The sequence below is a fragment of the Akebia trifoliata genome, chromosome 11, assembly GCF_017979445.1.
Source record: "Akebia trifoliata isolate Shusen 1 chromosome 11, ASM1797944v1, whole genome shotgun sequence".
In the NCBI taxonomy this organism is placed as follows: domain Eukaryota; kingdom Viridiplantae; phylum Streptophyta; class Magnoliopsida; order Ranunculales; family Lardizabalaceae; genus Akebia; species Akebia trifoliata.
The window spans coordinates 46,716,217-46,740,491 of NC_141385.1; the positions used below are offsets into that span (position 1 = coordinate 46,716,217).

The 24,275-nt window shown below is 33.3% G+C and overlaps 3 protein-coding genes across 4 annotated transcripts; 2 read left to right on the top strand and 1 right to left on the bottom strand.

The window, feature by feature from the left end:
• The first annotated feature begins 1,455 nt into the window (after positions 1-1,455).
• On the top strand, positions 1,456-6,667 carry LOC147392159 (homeobox prospero protein). Its single transcript, XM_086459470.1, has 4 exons — positions 1,456-1,480; positions 3,994-4,035; positions 5,603-5,747; positions 6,002-6,667. Coding segments are annotated over exons 1-4 (456 nt in total). The 5' UTR covers positions 1,456-1,478; the 3' UTR covers positions 6,269-6,667.
• A 1,705-nt stretch (positions 6,668-8,372) lies between these two features.
• On the top strand, positions 8,373-13,014 carry LOC147392160 (uncharacterized). Of its 2 annotated transcripts, XM_086457275.1 has the most exons (7): positions 8,374-8,979; positions 10,778-10,918; positions 11,005-11,118; positions 11,219-11,392; positions 12,291-12,406; positions 12,540-12,624; positions 12,749-13,014. In XM_086457275.1, the coding sequence occupies exons 1-7, from the start codon at positions 8,461-8,463 to the stop codon at positions 12,752-12,754; spliced, it is 1,155 nt and encodes a 384-aa protein (XP_086313401.1). In that variant the 5' UTR covers positions 8,374-8,460; the 3' UTR covers positions 12,755-13,014. The 2 variants fall into 2 exon arrangements, with proteins under 2 accessions (XP_086313400.1, XP_086313401.1); XM_086457274.1 differs by lacking the exon at positions 12,749-13,014 and having other exon boundaries at positions 8,373-8,979; positions 12,540-12,633.
• A 6,782-nt stretch (positions 13,015-19,796) lies between these two features.
• Positions 19,797-21,593, bottom strand: LOC147392161 (NAC transcription factor 25-like). Its single transcript, XM_086457276.1, has 3 exons — positions 21,297-21,593; positions 20,879-21,186; positions 19,797-20,793 (listed from the first exon to the last, which is right to left on the bottom strand). The coding sequence occupies exons 1-3, from the start codon at positions 21,478-21,480 to the stop codon at positions 20,227-20,229; spliced, it is 1,059 nt and encodes a 352-aa protein (XP_086313402.1). The 5' UTR covers positions 21,481-21,593; the 3' UTR covers positions 19,797-20,226.
• Positions 21,594-24,275: the final 2,682 nt, after the last annotated feature.

Consider the following 24,275-nt stretch of genomic DNA (forward strand, 5'->3'; position numbering starts at 1 on the left):
CCTTGTTTGTTATGTGAAATCATGCAAAGAGCCGGAAACACATATTATTCTGCATTTTCTGTTATGTGCGTGCCTCGCTACTACAATTAAAAGTGGGTCCCACCGTTTTCTTTCGTTAAACTCCACAAAGATGACAAAAAAAATCCCCGCAAACCATTCTGGCGGAATATTTTGCGGGATAGATCGCCTGCTGAAGTGAACTCTCACAGAAACCCTCACGAGTTTTCCTCTTTGGCTCCCTCCATCGCTCTCTCACACACAGACCCCCATTTTTCCTCTCTTCCATCTCTGGAGTAATCTTTTGCTCACACAATCTCTCTCCCACTCACTACGGCTTGCGAAGCAGGGTTTCGTCGTTAGGGTTTCTCAAATCGAACAACCGGTGAGTTTCTTTTGCTTCACTTTCAAGTTTCAAAGTTTTTTCTCAGATTTAAGTTCGGATTTGGTGATTTTAGAATTTTTATGTTGGTTTTTGGGTGATTTTCACCGATTATATCTGATTTATTTATTTATTTATTTTTTGATATGTGTGTTATGTTAATGGGTATCCACTATCCACCCTGGTGTTGGATCACTTTTCATTGGATTCAATTACAATGTAATCTCTTAGAATAGAGTCGATTGAGAAAATCGATAAGAACCAATAATCTGAATCGTTTTCAATCTCAAGGTTCCATCTCATTAAACCTTCAAACCTTAAAATTAGTGTGTATTGTCCAAACAGATCTATGATCTGAATAAAAGAAGGGGGAGATTAGTAGTTGGATTTTACCAAATCCTGGCCATCTGATTAAACTAAGAGGCTAGAGATAAAAGGATGGAATGTAAATAAACAGGACCATCCCATTGATACCCCTAATATGAGATAGGCTATTCTTTGATGTTTCTGGGTTTTTTTTTTTTTCTTTGTGGGTATCTTTGATTCAATGAGGTCTACAATTAAATTTGATGTCTCCATGACTTTGTAACAAGGTGAAGTACCTCCATGAGAAGTTTATTGGGAGTACACTATTTCTGCTGCTAGTTGCCCTTTTTTAAGTACCTTCTATTTTTTTTCACTTTTTTGGATTCATTTCTGAGATTGCTAACAGTGATTTTCATCGAATTTATTGGTCATGACAGGAGCAAAGATCCAATTTTTAGCTGATTTCCAATTTTTGGTTGGGTTTAGTTTAAAGATATTGGTAGAATAGGTGCTTGGGAATGGAGCCCATCTTTGAGACTCTCTTTATTGCATGTATATCTTTGACAATTAGTAAATGAAATGAAAAAACTTTTGAACTTGATCATATGTGTTAATTTGGATCTGCTTAATTGGTGCAGAACAGGTATAAGCTTTTCATCTTTGTTTGTGAATGTGGTTGATTGCTGTGATGTTAATATGGATCAAGAACAGAATGGGGTACAAAATCATTCCGGGTGATTAATTGAGATGGACAGAGGGGGTGGTGGTTGTTTTGATTCTATATCAGGAACCCATGTGAGGATATTTGTGTCTGGGTTGTTTATCTATTCTAGTTAAGAATTGTTTTTCATTATTCAACTGAACAGATCTTTGTTGGTGGTGATTATTTATTCAATTCTTTTATTTTATTTTATGGTAATGGGGATGTCTACAGATTCCTTTTAGGCATCAAATGTAGTGTCCTCAAATAACTGGCTGCCAGTCTAAATGGTATAGACTCTTACAGGAGTTGTGGTTCTTACCTAGGTGCACTAGTTCATTCTTCTTTTTTTTCCTTAGCCTCCTTCATAGCAGCCACGGAGGTTGCCTTTGTATTTTCCATCAACAGTAGGATAGTGGCACTAGTTCATTCTTTCTAGCAGACTGTACCTTCCTTTGAAACTTGGACTGGTTTAGGAGGTGGTGGTTGTTTTGATTTAGCTGATCCTCACTTCACTAATGTCATTTGGCTATACATCTTGTATTATACATTTTCCATTAGTGAATGGAACATTTAATTTATGGTCAGATATTTATTGGTTTTATTGCGACTTGAATGAATAATTCTTTACTTATGGAAATGCTTTGCTGCAGTCTTTCAATTTGTTTAAAAATGATAAGGAGGCTATGTCAATTTTATTTTAGTAGCTGAAATATATGGTTTACATGTCATTGAATTTTTAGGGATTAGCAAATGTTTGTTCTGAGGATTTAAGGGGCTGTAGTGCATAGTGCAGTGTTGCTGCTGCTGGTGTTGTAGTGCATGTTGCTGCTGATTTTCAATTTTTTATTCTGCTCCCCAAGATGCAACTTAAGACCTGAATTTAAGAGATGGTATTATAGGTTAGGTTGCTTGGTTAGCTTAGAAGGCAATGCAATAATTTAAGCTAGTAGGCAACTCTGCCACTGCAAAAGGCACTACTGCTCCATACCAGTGCATTATATTTTATTGTAATTATAAGGATGTATTTGAGCAAGTCGAGCTTTGGGTGCTGCTGCAGTACCTTAAACTACTGCTAGTTTTTTCTCAAAAAACTAGTCCAGTTGCTTTTGATTTATATCAAAATAATTTTGTACTACTGGTAATCACAATTATTTGATTTGCTCTTTGTTGGAGGGGTATTCTAAGAAAGAGGGTAAAAGATGGAAGGTAATCAAGTTGGATAGATATTCTTGAAAAGAAAAGTAAATTATTATTATTTTTTTTTGAGTTTTCCTTTGACAACCAATCACTTGGAAAGTTTCACGAGACTTTCCAGTTGTTAATACCAAGCACCTCAGTGCACAAAAGCCCGCAAAAAACTGCAAACACAAATCACCACAAACACAAAGCTTTGCGTTTGCGAGATTTCACGGTGCAAACAAGCAGGGTCGAAGGTCTCTCTGTCTCTTTGATTGTTGTTTAGGACTGAGTACGCAAGCAAGGTAGAATCCTAAACCCTAGCTTTGATTGATAGTTATTTTTGTTCTGTTTTGTAGTTAAACCCTTTTTTTTTTTTATGGATTTTTCTTCAACTTTTATAGGAATACTGTTAGGTTTTTGGGAGTAAATTCCCTGTTTTATGATATTTTTGCTGTTAGCATTTCAAGACTACTGTGAATTCAAAAACCCTATTGTTTTTAATCATTTTTAGGTCGTCTTGGGTTAAAAACGTTTTCTGATTGTTTTTTCCCCTTCAATGTTTTAGAGCCACTGCAAGTATTAATTCGATTTTTCGGTTTAAAACCGATGTTTTTAGTGTAGATTAAACCTCTCATTTTATTTAATTATTTATTATTTTTTTATCAGTTTTTTTTTAGGTTCGATAATGAGGGCTAACATAACACCCCTAATTTGTAATCATTTTAGGGATATTACAATTGAATTTAAGGTTTAATTGCTTTTCTTTTATGTTTTCTTCCATCTCATTTTCAGTAATTTTAGTTTTTTTTGTTTTTGTTTTTGATAAGTGGGTTAGTGGTTATTAATTAGTAGGAGAAGGCATGCTTTGAGCCCAGATCGTAGTATCAACATTCATAGATAGAGCTTAAGTTGTAAGGCCAATTTGGATTGCAATTTCCCACCAAGAAGACATTATTCAAAGCTTTGATCTTTCTAGTTCTGAGTTAATTTTTTTGGGTTGGAAAGCTTATGTTTTGGGCAAGGTGTACTATTTATTATTTTTTTGTTTAATTTGTTGGGAAATAAGTGCTGCATTTGGGTGTTATTTTTCTTCAGTAAAATACTATTTTTAATTTTTTATTTATTTGTGATCATTTTAAGATAGATAAACAAAGCAATCACTAATCAGAAGAAAAAAGAAATACGGGAAAAGGCTAAGTACCGATCTCACTACAAGACTAATTCCATCTAGACACAAAATCTTCGAACAATGGTCTCTTGATGTCCAATATTATGATTTATTTTCTCAATTTTTTTTTTTTTTTTAATAGTTATTTTCATTTGGTGTGGTCAAATAGGTCGTTAGCCTTGTCATTTTCTTTATTTCCTAATATCTTAATAAATACTGTTTGATAAAATTCCTAACTTAGAAATTGTTATATTGCAGGCTTTTGAATGCAAGTATAATGAAAGCTCAGAAGTTTCTGAAGTAAGTCTACATAGTGTAATTCAGATTCAAAAATTTAATCTAGTTATCTTCACATATGTTATCTTTGTTTAGTTGCTGATGGATAAATGGAAGCACAAACATAAATATTGCAGTTTATGAGGTAGAATAAGTTTTAGGGTAAATGTCTTGCAAGACTCATATCCAATCAAAACTTCATTTATAGAAGAAGCCATATTCTTTAAAGGATATAACATTTAGATAGAACAAAATAACAAAAGAAAGATTCAGTTAGGTTATGGTGATGATGGCATTGACAATGATGATGATGGTAGTGGAAATTTTACATCCTAGAAAGGGTAAAAGACGAAAATTTGGACCTTCCCTTGTACTTGTAGTGTGAAATATGAACAAAATTACCCACCCCTTATCCTCAAAACCTTTAAATGCTAAGCAATTTCTAGCCCAGTTGGGTACTTCATGAGTGCTTTTGACTACTCCATGGCAATTTTTTTTTTTTTTTTTTTTTCATATTTTTTGTTATATTTTTCTTCATCATCATTATAAGAAAACAATTAGATATTCATGACAAGACGACAGCGACTGTCTATGCTTCATTGAGTTGAATGTTGGGTAGTCGAGAAACATTACCATAGATTGAATGTAGGCATGTAGTGGAGTTGAGGATGCTGAGATGGATGATTTAAAAGCTAAGAAAGATGATATAATAAATGAATGCGTTTTTGAATATGTAGTAGCTCCAATATGAGGTAAACTAAAGGAAAATTGATTGGGGTGGTTTGGTATGTCCCAAAAGACAAATGACTGCTACAATTAGAAGGATCATGCAAGTTGAAGGTTTTGGAAGAGCAAGAGGAAGACAAAATGGGACATTGATTGAGGTAGTGAGTGCAGATACCAACACACTTGAATTAATATAAGTCAAGACTTAGACATAATTTGATGGGGGAACATGATGTTTTGGCCGACCTTAATTTTTTTGGGATGGTTTTTGGATGATGTTGAGGATATAAGTATCTCCTGTCCTAGTTGTTGTTGTTGGTTGGGTTGGTACATGAATCATGCTCCTTCATTCAATTCTAGCTAACATTTTATGTTGTAGTATTTTTCTTCCTGTTTGATTCTTAGATTTCTTTATTTAACAATATGATTGATAACAACGTTTTTTTTTTCCATCCCTTATTCACTTGCAAGTGCTTGTATTTTTCTCTTCCTTCTAAAAAATTATGAAAAATCCACATCTAAAAAGTGCTTACATAATTCATAAAGAAAAATATATGTACAATTTTAGTCTCTTTCTTGAAATCTGGTGATGTATTGAAGATGTGTTGGATTATATGTGAAAAATCCTAGTTGGAAAGGGTTCGTGCACCTTGTTACAAGGGGAGTGCTTGCTGATCTTCACCCACTAACGCCACCTTCCTCTCCCATGTCTGCACACACTCAACAGTATATTTATAATTAAAGGATAGTTAAGTGACATCTTCAAATATTTTCTCTAATCCCTATTCCAATCTTAGTTTGAAACTACATGTGTTTTATTTATCTTGAAAATATAGATAAATTCTAATTTATGATCTGTAATCAGAAAAATTGGGTTGGGAAAAGAGGATTACTACTTCTGGAAGCAAATAGGAAAGGCTCTACTCTGCACATATACTCTCTTTGGTGTGGCTTGGTTGTGGAATGAAACATCGCCGCTTGGTTGGTGGACACTTAAACCCAGACCCAAGGTAAATCTTCCTCTTAGAATGAATCATTACCTCCTTGCACGATTTATGTGCTATAAATACAATACACAAATGACGTAGATGTTAAAATCCCCTATGAAAAATTCTACCAGAGCAATCGATGGTATCTATCATAAAGCCATGAAGTTAGGTTCATTCCTGCATGGGGACCCATCCTCGTCAACGGTGGTCATTATCAACCATTTGTGTTAGTTTGTCCTAAAGGACTGAAAATATGATTCTCTTCGCATTTTCAGGAAGAAAAAGAGATGGCCCACTTGTATGAGCGTCGAAAATTTCCATACCCTGGTGACACAGAGGCAGTTGAAGAGTTCATTGCAAGTGGGGGAATGCATGGTACCACTATTGGTCCGAAAGGAATAATTGAAACTGGGAAGGATTCTGATAATTTCCAGAAGAAATTACAGTCGAAGAAGTTTGAACAAGAATCTCTAAAGTTATGGTTACGAATGAGGAATGAAGTCATATCGGAGCTTCAAGAGAAAGGTTACGATATTGAGTGATCACAAGCCCTTCTTGCACGCCACTTCAACTGAACCTAGATTTTTGCTGTTTGAGGTTACTATATTACTACCGTCATCATGGATAGCTTTTGGGGGCTAAACCCAACCTAGGATTTGGTGAGTTATCTTGGCATCCCAGTATCGCTTTTTGTTGTATTGTTGGAAATCTTGTACCTCTCCATTAGTTATGCACAAAAGTTAGTATTTGGAGGCTTTGAATTTACAAGATAGTGTTAGCGAATTGAATGGCTGAACATTTTTGTTCCAAGCGAACCGTCGCCTCTCTTGAAATGCATTGTTCTTAGTAGGGGTCTCAAATCAAGTGATACGTGCCAAGAATTGGAGATGAATCTTTTTTTTTTTCCCTATTAATTTAATTATTCAAGTAGTTTTCCTTTATTCTTCTGGAACATAGATTGATAATGATAGCAACTATAATTTCATCCAAATGTTGCTCTCCAAAGTGGTCATGCCGACTGCACCAATCAGGACGTCCAGCAAAATCATACACCGTCCATTACCAATGGTGGCAACAAGAGTACAAACCGCCCAAATTGTACCAAGTCTGGCCTGAAAAAATTGCTAATTGCTTGCATAAATTGGAGGTAACCTCAATAAATTGTGTCCAAAAAGGAAAAAAACAAGAAAAAAAGAGATCATCTAGAGTCATATAGAAAAGTCCTAGTATGACCACACTTGATCTACTACGGCCCATGGGCCCACCACTTACAGATGTCAATTAGTAATGATCAAATGGGACCTACATTAGCTAAATAATATTAAGAAACCCATGGGCTTTGGAGAGCCACGAGTATGAGAACTTGGACCTTGGAAAAAGAATTATTTATTATATAAGAGATTGACAATATATGGTAGTGAAATCTTTTAAGAAAACCTACTACTCAAGTACTCCCACACGTAATATTCACCTAACTTGGAGGTGTTCTTCAAAATAATCCAACCTTAAATAAATGAATAAATGTGTGGTCTATAATCTTTTAAAATAATTATTTTATTTACAATGTGAAATTAATGTGTAAGTTTCTTGGTTTAATGATCCCACCGCCCAAAAGACACCACGTGCACGTCTCTCACGTGTGGACCACATTAATAATAATAATAATAATAATAATAATAAGAGTGATTTAGACTTACCCTCTAGGTTTGATGAATATTTGAGATACCCCTATATTTTTTAAAAGTTGAAACAGTCCTAAGCATCAGTCTTCTCTGATAGATTAATGATAAATAACTTAAATGCCCTCATCTATATGTAGTAAAAAGAAACCCTCATTCAACTTTTAAGTAAAAAGTTCATGTATTTTTCTTTTCTAAATCAGTCATTTTCAACCTTAAGATGTATATATTTTCAACCTTCAAAGCTCAAGATAAAGATTGAAATTTTGATTAAAAAAATCAAAGATTTTCTTCAAAAAGCGTTACCACGAGGTTGGAAACAAATGACTGAATATAAGGTTAAATAGATTAGAGATAAATTAACAATAATTTAACATATAAATTGAAGATGACTCATTTTAAAAAAATAAAATAAAAAGAAAATTATTAAAAGAGAATTAAATGTTTTAATATTTATAAAAATGAATCTATTTTTTTTTTAAATTATTAAAAACGAATTAAGTTGTTAGACAACCTTGCATTTTCGTAACTCGTTGGATTGTCTAGCGTCTTAATATATTATTTTATCAAAAATGCCCTTCTAATGATTAAATCTTTGGATTGTCCAACATTTTAACGCCCCATCAATAATATAGCCTCCATTTAAAATGTTGGACTGTCCAACGACTTAATTTATTTTTGATAATTTTATAAAAAATAAATTATTTTTTGTAAATATTAAAATATGTAAATTTTTTTAGTAATTTTCCATAAAATAAAATGGGTTTTGATTAGAGTTGATGATGAGGACATTTAAGTCATCTTTCATTTGTCTACAAGAGAAAATCAAGGTCAAGGTAGCAAATCATCACTATGAAAATATAAGAGGGTATCTGAACTATTCATCAAAATATGAAGGGCTATTATCTAAAATCTTAATCACACAAATTAAAAGAATAACGATCCCAAATTGCCAATTTCGGGTCCAACGACCTTACCTAATAAAAGGAAAATGTTGGAAATCTTCTCTTCGACGGATCTCACTCTCACATTAGTTCTTCCAAACATCACCAGCCATGGCTACTCTACAGAGCATCAAAGCTCCAAGGTTTCTTCTCACCACAAAACCCATCAAAGAATCAAAACCCCACAAATTCAATCTCCCTGTAAAGGGTCTCTCTAGTTCGTCACTCCAGAGATTCTGCAACCCCCACAGATCGAAAAATTCAAGCTTTTTGAGAATAAAGAGAAGAGATTGGGTTGCTAGATCAGTCTCAGAAGATCTAGACGTGATTCCAGTGCAAAGTAGTGATTCTACGGACCATCAAGACGGAGTCTTGACTCGAATTGAAAGAGAAAAAGACGGAGAAAATGCAAATCAGATCAGTGGGTTTGATAATGAGGGTAGGTTATTATTTGAGGGAGCTGGAGAGTTTCTAAGGTTATCTTCTTCAAGCGTTCCTTCAGAGGGGAAGGGAGAGGAAGAGGAGGGTATCGTGAAGTTGATCGATAGGGCAATTAATGGGACTATTGTTCTTGCTGCCGGGACTTTCGTCATCACCAAATTAGTCACCATCGATAGTGATTACTGGCACGTGAGTGACCTGTGTTTAGGTTTTGGGGTTCTTAAGAGGAATTCTCAGATGGATTTTTTTGATAATTTTCGAAGTTTGATTGGTTTATGTTTTTTTTTTTTTTAATTTTAATTTTTTTAATTTATGTGTTTGATAGGTTTATGTTCTTAGATTCTTAGATGGGATTTTATTATTTTAAGAGAAATTCTCAGATGTTTTTTTTTTGAAAATTTGATCAGTTCATATGTTTGATAGGTTCATGTTCTTAGAATTGTTAGATGGGGTTTTATGATTTTGATGATTGGAGGCATAATGGAATATGGGTTTGCTTTTTTGATTCTCCTTGAATATGTCCGCATGTGCACGTGTGAAGATTACTGGCAATGACTTATTCAATTTTTTCTTTTGCCAATTTCGTGGAGATTGGATTTTAAATAATTTAGTTGGTAATTTGTTCATTGTTATCAATAGTTAATAGTTCCTTAACCCCATTCTTTGGTAACATAAATTTTGAGTCAAAATAGATCATTCTTAGATTACTAGGAATTCTTACTTAGATGGACTTATTAGAAAAAAAGAATTCTTAGATGGGATTTTGTGATTTTGACAATAAGAGGCTCAATTGAATATGGGTTTGCTTTTTGACTGTCCTTGCAGAAAATGGTTTGAGTTTTATATAATTTGTGTGTGTGTGTGAGTTTTTCTATGGATGATCATTTTTTTCCCAGTGTCTGTTTTTAATTTGAATGGTTTTAGTTTTGGTTTTCCCCAATTTCACGGAGATTAGATTTTACATAATTTTGTAGGTAATTTGTTCATCATCATCAATAGTTCCTTAACCCATTATTTGGTATCAGAAATATTTAGTCTTTCTCTGTTATTTAATCCTATCTAAATCAATCTTTACTGTTAAATGCATGCATACTTAAATCTTCTTTTTTCTACCACTTCAATCCATGCCCTTTCTCTGCCCCTTTTGGAACTTGCAACATCGCACTCGTCACTTGTGTTTGTGATTGGATTTCATTGGTGCTGTGTTAAACAATCATTTTTTTATAAAAAGAAGTTGGGCCGAGATGGGAAAATTTCATTATGGTTTCTTGGCTTTGTGATTGTTCTTGAATTGTATGGGTTTGAGAATTTTTTTTTTTTTCATTGAAGTATATAATTCTTTAGAGCAATTTTTGATTAGGCTGTGGGATTTCTATATTGGGGTTTGGTTGCTAGATTTTATGAATGCTTCTTGTAATAATTACTATACTATTTTATTGTCGTACATTAATGATTGCTTTGCATGTTTCTAATTTTCAATGTTTAAACACACCATACTTTTCCTTCTTCTTCTTGATGTTACTGTAAAACGTTCTGTTTCTCCTCTTGAAAATGTCAAATGGGTATTTATGATTTTGGTTGCATACACAATGCTGTAAAGATTGTGTTCCTTGCTTGTTTGGTCTCAGAGGAATTTTTTGTGTGAGAATGCGTGCTGATCTGATTTTCAAACAATAATTAATACTATGTGGGTATTGTAGAGTTTTCCTTCTTTTATTGGTGAGATGGAGTTGAGTTGTTCGGGATTTTAAGCATGCTATGTGAGGGTTTTACTGTGCTACTTCTTAGGAAGATTAAAGCTTTGCTTTGGTTTCTAGATATCGGATTCAGTGGGAGTATGAAATTGCTGTTTATGTCCTTCAACTTCATTTGTGAATTAAATCTGGGATCTTGATTGAATTTCTTGTGCCATATACCATTTCAAAGAATGCAATTATTGCTGTATGTTGTTTGTTAGTCTCATCATTTCAGTTTTTATGATTGTTAGGGATGGACCCTTTTTGAGATACTAAGATATGCACCCCAACACAATTGGAGTGCTTATGTGGAAGCTCTGAAAACAAATCCTGTTTTAGCCAAAATGGTGATTAGTGGGGTTGTCTACTCTGTAGGAGATTGGATTGCACAGGTAACCCCGTGTCTTAGAAGGAAAGCTTGTGTTATTATTATTTTTGTTTTTCATATTTTTTTCTGATAGCCTACCGACTTTTGTAGTGCTACGAAGGAAAACCACTTTTCGAGTTTGACCGAACACGAATGTTAAGATCAGGCCTTGTTGGGTTCTCTCTTCATGGCTCTCTTTCTCATTATTATTATCAATTTTCTGAGGTGATTACCCTATCGTTGAAAGTTTTGCTATTGAGGTGTTCATTCCAACTTGAAAAAATGTTTCTAGTAGAAGGTTGAAACAGATTCTGTTGCTTTTCAGGCCCTTTTTCCATTCCAAGACTGGTGGGTTGTCCCTGCTAAAGTCGCCTTTGACCAAACTGCATGGGCGGCAATCTGGAACAGCATCTACTATGTGGCATTGGGATTCTTGCGTTTTGAAGCCCCGGCCAGCATTTTCAGTGAACTTAAGGCAACCTTTTGGCCTATGCTCACAGTAAGGATATTTTCTGCTCTCTTCTTTGTCTATTTTATTCTTTATAGTGTTTTTGGATGCCAAACTCTTGAAGAAGATAAATCCTCTGTACAAATTGAGGTAGGTGAGAACCCACTGAGATTATCAAAAATGGCTGGCCTTCAGTTTTTGATAGTTCAATTGAATGAGATAGATTCTTGGTTGCAGTCGTCATTTGATTGGCTTGATATATATATATATATAAATTTAAAACTAGAAGTATCCTTTGGGACCTGTCAAATGATTGGTCTTGATACTTCCATACATTTTCCATGGGTATGAGATAATTAGTGAAGATAGGAATCTAGGGTATCAAAAAAAAATAAAATTCAAGTTTGTTTTCAGTTGGAGAACATGATCCTAAGACTTGTATCTAACAACCAAAAATAGGGGGGCATAATTTCTTTATACTGAATTGTTGTTTGTCTATCCTCGTCAGCTTTCCTATTCTAATTAATAGAACCAAAAGGAGAATTAATCCAACTTCCCAGAACTCAGTTCTCATAGTAGTAGCCCAGAAAGCTCAAATAACTGAATTGAGTATTTGAAATGCTGAAGAACTCCTTAAAGACTGAAAGTACTTGACTGACTTTCCAGTCGACTTGGAATATGGCACTGGTTGAGTCCAACTTGTCATTTGAAACTTTTGAACCTTGTTTTTAATATATTCATAGTCTGAGGTGTTCACTGGGAAGTTGTAAGAATGAAAAATAGAAATTTCCTATGGCTTGGTGTACGTAAAACAATTATTACAGTTTCAATCATCTATTCACCTATTTCACATCTTTCTTCATTTTTGGCATAAAACCACTCGTCAATGTAACTGACTTGCATGCGTACACTGTTAATAATGTTTCTTGATATGATTTGCCTGACACAGGCGGGGTGGAAGCTTTGGCCTTTCGCTCACCTGATTACCTATGGTGTAGTCCCAGTAGAACAAAGGCTTCTTTGGGTCGACTGCGTGGAGCTCATCTGGGTCACCATACTCTCTACGTAAGTCTTTAGCCTGATTGTTCCCAGTGTTCAAAAAGTACTCAACAACCATAACAAATACCCATTCACCTCTGCGATCTCTCCCTGTTGGACACTGTCCATGCCTGACACTCATGTTCTTTTTCTTTCCTAGTTATTCGAATGAAAAATCAGAAGCAAGGCATTCTGAAGCATTATTGGAAACAAATTCCGAATCTCAATCAATCGGCCATCCTGAGGTACATTGAAATTTGTTACTTTGAGATCTCTCTGTAAAATACTAATGTGCTAGAGTTCTTTTTATTTTTAGTTTTCAATATTTTTTTTCTTGATCAATGTGATTCTATTCTTTGGGTTTCTCAGGAGTGATAAGTGGGAATGAAGAGTCTTCATTCTGTGCACATCCTCAACCTTTAGACGGACTATCTTGAAATCAAAAGGACTACGATGAGGAAATACAGCTGGCCAGACAGCTCGGTTCATCACGCTACTCCCATCGAAACTTGTATGTATATTTAAGTCCTCATTTATAATCTGCACGTATGAAGACTAACTTCTGTTGTAATTCCATATAACAGATTTATTGTTACACGTTTTTAATAACATGCTGCACATAAAATTTTCCTAAATATGTTCTATTCCTACTTAATACAAAGTCAGCTCTTCTATGTTTTTAACCTTTTCAATTTATCACAACAAAGCGCATTAAAGGTTATATAATTTTCTTGAAAGTTATCAAATTTTCAGTCAATTGCTTAAACTGAATCAATTTCTTCTAATTCTTCGAATTCTTGTCTCCAGTCTTCAAATTGCCTTTCTTGAAAATCTACTTGGAACATGTTTTGGGGGTGGAGACTTGTCCCCGTTCGACATGTTGGAAATGGCCTACTCAGTTGAGTTTTAACTCCTTACCATTCCATTTTTAAGAATTATTTAACTCTTTTTAGGAGATGGGGGCCAAGATAAAACAAGAGATCACTGCAACAAAAAAAAAAAGAGTTGCAATCGTAACATGTGGGATCTCTAATCATGATTTTTATGTGGAAAACTTAATGGGTTATGAATCTTCCCTATTTAAAATTAGAGGATGTCAAACATTGAGAGGAAAACATACAATTCTTGGGTAACAAATCATTTATCAAATAAGGTAGATTTTGACAACAAATGCTTCTCACCACGACAGAAGGAACTGTAAAAATGTTTCAAACACACCTTTTGGAAATGCCCATCAGAATAGAGAAGCCATGAAAATTGATAAAATGAGCTTGTAAATTACCACTAGAAGGAGATTCGATTTCTTCTTTTCCTCCTCTTCTGTTGTCGTTGAGACCCCAAAAGGCGAAAAATCACTTAACTGACAAAAATAAAACATTTATTGTGCTAATCACTTTTGGTTACTAATTTAGCAGATGATCCAGGATTTTCTCATTATTTAATCCTTATTAATTTTTTTATTTTTATTTTTGGGAGTTAAATCTTGGGTTCTCTATTTCATCTAATGCTCTGATGTACCCTCCAAAAAATACACACGATGGGAATGCATTGAAGTATAGATGTGTTTATCAATAATGGGTTGCTGAGAGATTGTAAAAAAAAAAAAAAGAAAGATAAATGGACCAAATCCTATAATGATGTAAAACAGTGGCATAAATAAGGCGACAAAAAAAAAAAAATTGATGGAACCACATTCAATGATAACGTGGAAAAGCAATTGATGCATTGATAGGTAGTAAATCACCCAATCAATTTTTTTTTAAATTATAAGATCTAATAATTTCAAAGACAGATATCAACAACAAAAAAGTGTATGGAAATAGGGTGTGAGAACCAACAATAACAATAAAAATAACCGATCAAAAATAAAGAAATATAGAACGGAAATTTTATGTGGTTCAACAAGATTGCCTACATTCCAAGAAAATAAGGATTAAACTCTCATCTCCTCTAGGAAAAAAATAAAAAAAATTTTGAAAATCGAGATTTGACTAACTATTTTTTTTAGAGAAAATAATGTTGTTAGACTTCTTCCGCCCAATCAATCCAAAAAAGACATTTGATACTCAAAAGCATCAATGGATTTGTCTAATTGTAAATGAAATAATAAGATTCATTTAACTGATCCCAAATCTTTGAATAAGGCTTCCATGATAATGAGTCGTTTGACTTTGAACATAATGTTCCAATTGAGTATTGGATGGGATGCATGTAATTATAAGTTGACATGGAGGAATAAGATTCATGTGGTCCACCCCAAATCTATGGGATGAGATTTTTCTGTTATTGCATTGTAATAAGTGGAATTGGATGGCTCCCCTCTAAGTGAGGGCTTAGCCTCTTCTGCTTATGAGGGTTTCGTGATTGATTCATAAAGTCTGATTTGTCCACATCAATTTTTATGGCCTTTATAGATTTAGCACCCTATGTCCTCGGTCGTGTCCTTTAATAATGATCCTAGACCTAGATCTAGACCGAGACGATATGCCCGGAGTATCACCCACGAACCAGGGAGATTATCAATATGGATTTTATTTCACATTGACTCAGTCGATCTGATATTTGGTCCGATTCTATAAAACTTGGTCTAAATTAATCGTATTTAAAAAGAAAATGAAAAAAAAAAAAAAATTCTCTTATATATAAATATATATGTATATATCGTATTGGACGATTCCATCTTTTATGATCGAGTCACAAGAGGGTTTTAAAAGTTCCATGATCTTGCGAGTGAGCATCTTTTAATTCACCTTATTCTATAAAATAAAACAAATGATTTAAGCTGTGCACAGTGAGATGACTTGAGAGAGTAAATTTTGTATCGGTGGGATTCCGAGTTTTAAAACCATGGTCCCGGTGTGGAGTTTTTATTGTTTATTTATTTTTACAAGTTGATCAATGATTAGTAATTAGTTGGTGAAGGCGGATTTTAGTAAATCCAGCTCGTGGTATTAAAATTCACAGATTATAATTCATTTTACAGGCTGGCATCCTCCCTATTTGTAGATTCATGATAAATTTTCCATCCAATAGCCCATTAAATCTAGTTGGGGTGATAGGTCCATCTTAATAATACTTATGGAAATATTTAAATATCAAGAGAGCTTGTATTAGTACATCAACTTTTTTCTATACCACAACAGGTAATGAAATTAAATTGGGAAAATTACTTAAAGGACTCTGATGAAGAGATTTTTTTTTTCTAAATAGTCCTTGAATTTTGGCTGGTAGCTTGAAAGTAAACTTTTTATTTCTTAATGGCCACTCATTGTTATCAAGCTCACCACTTTTTATATGTTGTCGAGGTCAATATTTTTATTGTAGAGTTCAACATTTTTAATTGTTGAATTTAATAATTTTTTAAAAAATGTCGAACTTGATAATAAAAAATGGTGAACTTGACGTTGGTAAAATCCACCCATCTTTGTTTTTCAATTAAAATACATGAAAAAATCGACTAAAAACTTGAGATAAAGACTTGTCTAGATGATTTCAAACCAAAGGAACCATTCTTGATTGAATTTCATCCAAAAATGAAGATTTTTTTTTTTTTTTAAATCTTTTCCGACAGAATGAAATCTCCAAAATTTGATTGGGATGCTGAAAATATAATTTTTTAAAATGAAAATAATGAAATTGAACGATTAGGACATTCAATCGTGAAAAATGTGGTCAATGGGATTTAGGGACTGATTAGAAAAGAAAATTTTACTAAATGTATTATTAAGAGAAGCCTTAAAATTAGGAGACTAATTAGAAAAAAATACCTATGCTAAGGTACTTTCAGTAATTTTTCCGATTAAATATGGTGTTGTGGTTGCCAATAACCATTCTAATGTTTAATGATCACACCTTCTTTGTCTTTATTATATGAAAGAGAAAAGTTCCTTTAAGCTCTAAAGAGATTGGTTAGAAGAGTGAAAGAGTAATGGAGGAAGAAATCAAAGTTTGGCCGCTGTAACACTACTATTGCAACGACCTCTTTTTTTTTTGGGTTTATTTATTTATTCTTTTGTTGGTATGTCTATATCACCATTTGGTGTGTTATGTTAATTTTTTTGAAGTGTGATAATAAAGTTGGTGTGAAAATATAATGCTCTCTACATCAAAAGGTTGTAGGAGGTGTGAAAGCATCCTCTCCCTCTCTCTCATGAGATGAAGATAATATTCCTTTTCAATGGTTCAATATCTACTATCCCAAATTAATCACTAATGATATAAACTCTTATAAAGCTATTTTGTTTTTATTACTAGGAATGGAAAGGTGATTGGAGGTATTATTTATGTGGGGTTTAAGATGGGATTCCTTTTTGATGGAGATATGGTCCCATAGTCAACAAGGGACACTATATGTGAGGTGCCCATGTTGTCTACATGTGTTCCATGGGGGACCCATAGAATATACTTTGTTTAGTCTTATAGTCCATTCAAGAAAATGGCTCTTCCCCCAAATATCTAAAATTTTGAAAGAGAGAGAGAGAGAGAGAAAAAAAAAAAAAAATTCACCTTTCAAGGTTCAATTCAAACCATCCATGAAATTTCCAAGTGACATGATCCCTTCTACATAACCATCTTCTAAAATATACTAGCAAGCAATAATGTATAATGGAAAATAGAGCAAAAGATGTGATTGATAATCAGTAAGAAAGTATTCTTAAAACTTTACCTCTCACTTTTTTTTTCTTTTTCATTAAAGGAGAACTTTATTTAAAAAAGAAAAAAAAATAGATAGAAAGAAAAGAAAAGTGATAATAGGTTTGAAGTCTTATCTCAAAGCGAATCATAAGATGACACAATTTTCATAGCAACCAATTCAAAATCGCGACAAAAAATGATGGAATCCTACAACGAAGATTCATTGTGCCTTAGAACCTATATTCACTTGGCCAATATTTTCAACCTTACACATTAATAATAACACTATTGCTTTTTTGGCACTAAAATACAATAATAAATGCATAGAAAGGGTACGTCTGAAAATCAAATATTGTGGTGCTTGCTAACCTCAAAATGAAATCTTGGATGTTAGCATTCCTCGTATATAACATTAATTAATAACAACATTATCACTTGCATTATCATCACGAAAGTTTTATTCTAAAAGTTTGGAGATTGGTAGAATGAATATTTTTCTTTTATTTAATTTTGTCATAAATTATATGTCTTATCACTTCCATTACGTTCATTTATGCTTTCGATACTTCAATAAATATCCTTTTATGGTCTTCTTCTCATTCTTGCATCAGTTTTAATTTGCATTTTTTTCCTTCTAATTGAGGCTACTACATAGCTATCTCTATTGAACATGATTAAATTATTTTAATTAGTTGATTATTTTCTTGTTATGTTATCTATTAGGATTAATACAATTTTATGAATGTGTTCATTTCAAATTTTTCTTTCCTAAATTTGTCATTTTTAAGAGATTAAAGATAAATTTTTGGGAGAAAAGTTGAAAGTATTTCTCTAAAGGCTAAGATTAGCACATTCTAGGGCTGCAATTTGGGTAGGTTAGAGGCTCAACCCAAGTTGTAGAACCCTCAACCCGACCATCAGGTTAGAGCTCATTAAATAAAGCTCAATCTAAGATTGAGTTTCTAAAATCGGGTTGAGTTTGGGTTAGCCCAAGTTAAGTAATTTTGGGTGGGTTGGACTTATTGAGTAGGTCTAATTTCATTTTGATTAACATATACATTTTATTTTATATCTTAAAAAATAAATACAATAGAAAAAAAAGAACAAAATCATTAGTAAATAAATTTGTATACAACCTTCAAATCCATTAATTTTTATATTATAATTTGTTCCTTTAATTTTACAAATATATTTAGGAAGAGAAAACTAATATATATATGGGTGGCGTTTTTTTGACAAGATCCTAGATAACTTTCTAGAAAAAACATTTTGTCTTATATGGGTTAAAAATTTCAAAATGGGCTAATTTTTTGTGAGGATGATCTCTATGATGAGAAAATCATTCTCACAAAAAATCAGCCTATTCTGAAATTCCTAACCCTAGTTTATAAGATGAAAACTCATGAATCGTCAATTTTTATCGTTAGTTTGTAACCACTTTTCATGGGGTTAGAAGTTTAAGAATTGGTTGATTTTTTGTGAGGATGATCTATTGACTATAGAGACCATCCTCACAAAAAATCAGTCCATTCCGAAACGTTTTAGTCATATAAGACAAAACTTTGTTTAGAATGTTATCTAGGATTTTGTCAAAAGAACGCTACCCGATATATATAAATATATATATCGAGTTCGGGTTGCCCAGAACCTCAACCACAGAATTCAATTTAAGTTGAGATTTCCTACCTTAAGCTCAACTCATTTTCCATATAACCCAATCCAGGCTTGCTCATCAATCGAGTTGAGTTTGGGTTAACCCACCCAAGTTGCAGTCTTAGCACATTCAAGTCATTTTCTATTGCTCTCTCAAAGAAGACCAAGGTCAAAGAGAAGGCCGGGGGGGGGGGGGGGATACCATCAATTTGAAAACATGACAACTCAAATATTGATCAAAACATATAGAAGTATGGCCAAATCACTCGTATTTTTAGAGAGTTGCTATTAGCACCTCAACTTTTACTTATTACACCACAATTTCTCAAATTATTCATCACACCCTAATTAAAGTTTAAAACACACCATTCAAAATTACAAAGGTTTGTCTCAAATTATTATCTCAACATTATAACACTAGTTCAAATAATTTTCGTAGTTGATTATAATTATGATTAGGTGCATATACAATCTTATACCCAAAAAATAAAAATTTAGCAAAAAAATATTCTCAAAACTTTTGTTGGCACCCCAACTTTTAGTTATTCTAAATCATTTACTTATTTTCTTTATTTTTAATTGGGGTGTAATAAGAAAAAGTTGGGGGGCCAATAGTAGCTAATTGTTTTTATTTTAATTCGATTATGCATATCCCAAGGCAAATGATCTATGGTTCTGTGATGAGGGTGGTGTATGTCAGAGGGGGGCGTCAGATTATCACAACTATTTTTTATTTTGGATCTCCATGGGACATGACTCTTGTTACTTTGTACATTAAAAAGCAATTTGTGCAACCAACAAGAAAAATCAAAAGAGAAAAGAAAAAGAAGCTAGATACCTTACCTTCTTGGGTTTTTTCTTGTTTTCATGCAATAATAAGAAAGCTAGCAATGAATATCATTATAGACAAGAAAAAACATAATTTTTTTAGTTCACCGTGTGGTGAATTTTTTGACTTTTTATTTTATTTTTGTTTTTGGTCATTGATGGTGATATATGTACATGACGCATTTAATACGTTTCTTGCAAGAATTCTTAATTAGCTTCAATTAAATATCATTCAAAATTATAGCTAGTATTTCTCATCGAAATCATCTCATTAGCAACGTTAATTAATTAACAACACCAATCAAACAAACCATCACCATAATCATCTTAAATAAAAGAAATACAAAGTTTAATTCTACAACAAGTATTTCTATTTCTATATACAAAGTGTAAAATCGGGTCTCTCAGTATCAACGTATAATGAGTTTCCTAAGCTTGATTAACAAATATATGTAATTGAAGTGTAAATAAAACTGATTAATTAAGAGATATTTACACCTCACCTGAATTTTCTGCAAACGGTTTTACACTCATAATCTCATGGTCTACTCATGAATCTCAGAAACCCAATCCAATGGTCTATAGTAGTTTCATATTCATCGTCACCTTCTGATACCGACATGTCGCAATCTATAGGAGTTTCTGACTAGGGTTATCTTGAATCAAGCCTTTCTGTATGGTCACAGAGGATTGTATATATTATACTCACCATTGGAAATCATACTAATTAATTAAGTGTTCCAATTCATGCCAGAAAGTTGGTATGGTTGCCGATAAATACCATCCCCGAGAGACCCAAGAAGCGTTTGTTGGTGGAATTGGGTTGCTTGTGGTAACTGATTAAGCAAATTCGAGATCGAATTACTTCCATCGACACCAACGGTTCCTCCACTGTTGTGGTGATTGGCATGGAATCTCTTGGCTGATTGAGACGTGACACCACTCGGCTCGTTCCAATAAGGTGATGGTAGGTCACGTTTAAGAGAGAGGGCGTTGGCGATGGCTGATGGAACTATAGAGAGATCCGACTTCAAGCTTGAAGAACCCAATTGGGTCATAGAGTTGTTATCGATACCATTGTCTTCCGATATGAGCTCATCGAAGAAATTCTCTTCGTTTTCAAGCAATGACCCATAACTTGCCATCTTCAAAGCCTGCGATCTCGGATTCTGTTGCTCATTGATTGTTGAATTTGGTAGTGAAGCAAGTATTTCATCCATTGAATCCTCCTTGTCACGATCCATCGATCTTTGAGAGTTACTCTTCTTATAAATCCGGCATAATACCCATTCGTCAAGCTGCACAAGAATCAAATTTAATAAAAAAAAACATATAATTGATCTTCAAAGCACATTAGTAAAAAAAAGGTAATTTATTAATTACCCTTAAGGAGCTCTTCTTGTTGGCTATGTCGATACCCGGAGGCTTCATGATGCTATTGTTGTCGGTGAGTCGATATTCGTGCATAATCCAATTTGTTTTAATCCCTTTCGGAGGACGTCCACCGTAGAAGACAAGCGCCTTCTTTACTCCGACCTTTTGAGTCCCACCCGAGGTCAATATAGGCTTATCGGTTCCCGTTGCTTTCCAATACCCCGATGTGGCAGCTCGGTTAGGCCGAGCCCCGTTGGGGTATTTTCGATCTCTAGGACTAAAAAAGTACCATTCTTGGTCTCCAAAAGTCGCTTGACCTATCAAAATTTTCACAGTTCAAGATCCATTAAGCCTACAACTAGCTAATTGTTTGGATTCTAATGTATAATTCACGATTGAATGAAATTAATTTAGCATAATCAATTACCGGGTAATTCCCATGGATCAAACTTGTATAGATCGACTTCAGCAATGATGGTAACGGGTAAGGGGACCGACGAGGCCTTCTTCTTAAGGTAGTGAACGACGAGTTCTTCATCGGTGGGATGGAATCGAAAGCCCGGCGGAAGCTGTGGCTGCTGTGAGCCTGAAGAGGAATCATGTCTCTCCATGAAAAATCTTCAGAAATTTTGATTTCTGATCAATCTGACCTTTTTTTTTTTGATTTAGGGAGAGGTGGGAATGGGCAAGGCTAGCTTTGTTTTAAAACGGTTAAGAGGGTTGGGGTGAGAGATACTGACATAGAGCGGCCGTGGATGAGGATGAAGTACAAAACTTTAAACCGTTAATAATTTGACACGTGTCATTCCACATGAAGAGAACATTCGACACGTGTTGTGATATGGGGAATGTGGGGGGACCACATCCACATTTCCACACAAGGCAAGAAAAGTGAGACGGGTAAGTTTCGGGTCGAAACTGCGTTGTTGTTCGCTTTTTGATGTCATGCTTTTGTTATGTAACGACAGACTCACCCTCCAATCGTTAAAATCTTCTTTGTTAAGTTTTTTTATTTTTTTACAGAGATGGAGGAGGGTTTAGATGAGTCGCACGTGCGTCATATATATATATATATATATATATATATATATATATATATATATATATATTTTTTTTTTTTTTTTTTGTTTTTTCTTATGTGGATCCACTCCTATTGGTGCTTTGAGTAACAGCTCATCTTCTTTATTGCCACGTATCATATTATTTTATTCACTATGGATTCTAACCCATAGCAAAAATTATTCAATCCAATGGCTAGAATTTACTTTTTGTACAATGGTTTACCAAAGTTCGGATTAAATATACATGAATGGGTAGTTGCCAACTAATTTGTTTGGTAAAGTCTTTGGACGATGATATCATAAACTTATGTTTGATTCTTGTCTACACCAAATTATTGATTTCATTAAAAATAAACTTAGCAAATTGAAAAAAAATAAAATAATAAAAATAAAAAAATCCACATGGATGAACAAACTAATTAGAAGAGTTCTTACATGTCAAAGAGGGATGCATGAAATTGGGTATTTATATATGAGAATCGTTCAGAGACCTTATAGAGAATCAAACATTGTGCCAAATGTTTTTTCAAATAAGGATTAAAAGTTTTAGATTAGATTGATATTTTGTGAGAATGAATTCTATGGTGAAGAGATCATCATCACCAAAAATCAGCTCATTTTGAAACTTTTAACCCTAATTTACAAGTTGAAAAATCGTGGACCATCCACTTTTGACGAGATTAGAAGTTTTGAAATGAGTGATTTTTGGCAAGAGTGATCTCTACATCTAGGAGATCAACTTTATAAAAAATTAATCAATTTCAAAACTTCTAACCCATATATTGAAAAATGTTTGACTCTCTTTAGGATCTTTGAATACCACCCTTTATATATAGCTCTGAGAATTTTTGTTTTTTTTTTTTTTTTCTTATGTGGATCCACTCCTATTGGTGCTTTGAGTAACAGCTCATCTTCTTTATTGCCACGTATCATATTATTTTATTCACTATGGATTCTAACCCATAGCAAAAATTATTCAATCCAATGGCTAGAATTTACTTTTTGTACAATGGTTTACCAAAGTTCGGATTAAATATACATGAATGGGTAGTTGCCAACTAATTTGTTTGGTAAAGTCTTTGGACGATGATATCATAAACTTATGTTTGATTCTTGTCTACACCAAATTATTGATTTCATTAAAAATAAACTTAGCAAATTGAAAAAAAATAAAATAATAAAAATAAAAAAATCCACATGGATGAACAAACTAATTAGAAGAGTTCTTACATGTCAAAGAGGGATGCATGAAATTGGGTATTTATATATGAGAATCGTTCAGAGACCTTATAGAGAATCAAACATTGTGCCAAATGTTTTTTCAAATAAGGATTAAAAGTTTTAGATTAGATTGATATTTTGTGAGAATGAATTCTATGGTGAAGAGATCATCATCACCAAAAATCAGCTCATTTTGAAACTTTTAACCCTAATTTACAAGTTGAAAAATCGTGGACCATCCACTTTTGACGAGATTAGAAGTTTTGAAATGAGTGATTTTTGGCAAGAGTGATCTCTACATCTAGGAGATCAACTTTATAAAAAATTAATCAATTTCAAAACTTCTAACCCATATATTGAAAAATGTTTGACTCTCTTTAGGATCTTTGAATACCACCCTTTATATATAGCTCTGAGAATTTTTGTTTTATTTTATTTTGTTTTGCCAGAAAAATAAGAATATATAGTGATTAGTAATTTAGTGGTCAGTAATTATTAGCAAGGGATTTGGATACCCAAGGGAGACATGAGTTTTATTTCAATTTTGTCAAAAAATCTAGTATATTAAATTAATAAGTAATAAACATCAATATCTATACACTTGAAAATAAGGAGAATGAATATAATTTTTTTATTTTTCAATTAAATGTAATGTGAAGGAACAATTTGAATTTAAATATTAATTTTGAAGCAAAATTTACTATAAGATACATTAAATGAACTTGTTGGCATTAAATGGACTCAGTTTATCCTATACAAGATAACATAAATAAAGATTTCATGTAAGATATGTATCACATCAATGCTTTTACAACTATCATCTTGTAGACCTGCCACTAACACCTTTGATTGTTTGACCCCAGGAAGAATCGATGTCACTGCAACATAATAATCAATCATTGTGATTATTTAACCATTAAATTTGATATTATTATGTCTGTGGCTTGGTTTTTGTTGGTGGCATTGTGCGTGACGGTGGGATTAGTCTCAACCGTAGAGGAGAATTTCAATTTTAAGAGAGGAATTGAGATGGAGAGATTATATATATATATAGGGTCGCGTTATTACGACCCCCATTACAACCTCCTTTGCGACACAACTTTTGGTCTTATATGGGCAAAAAT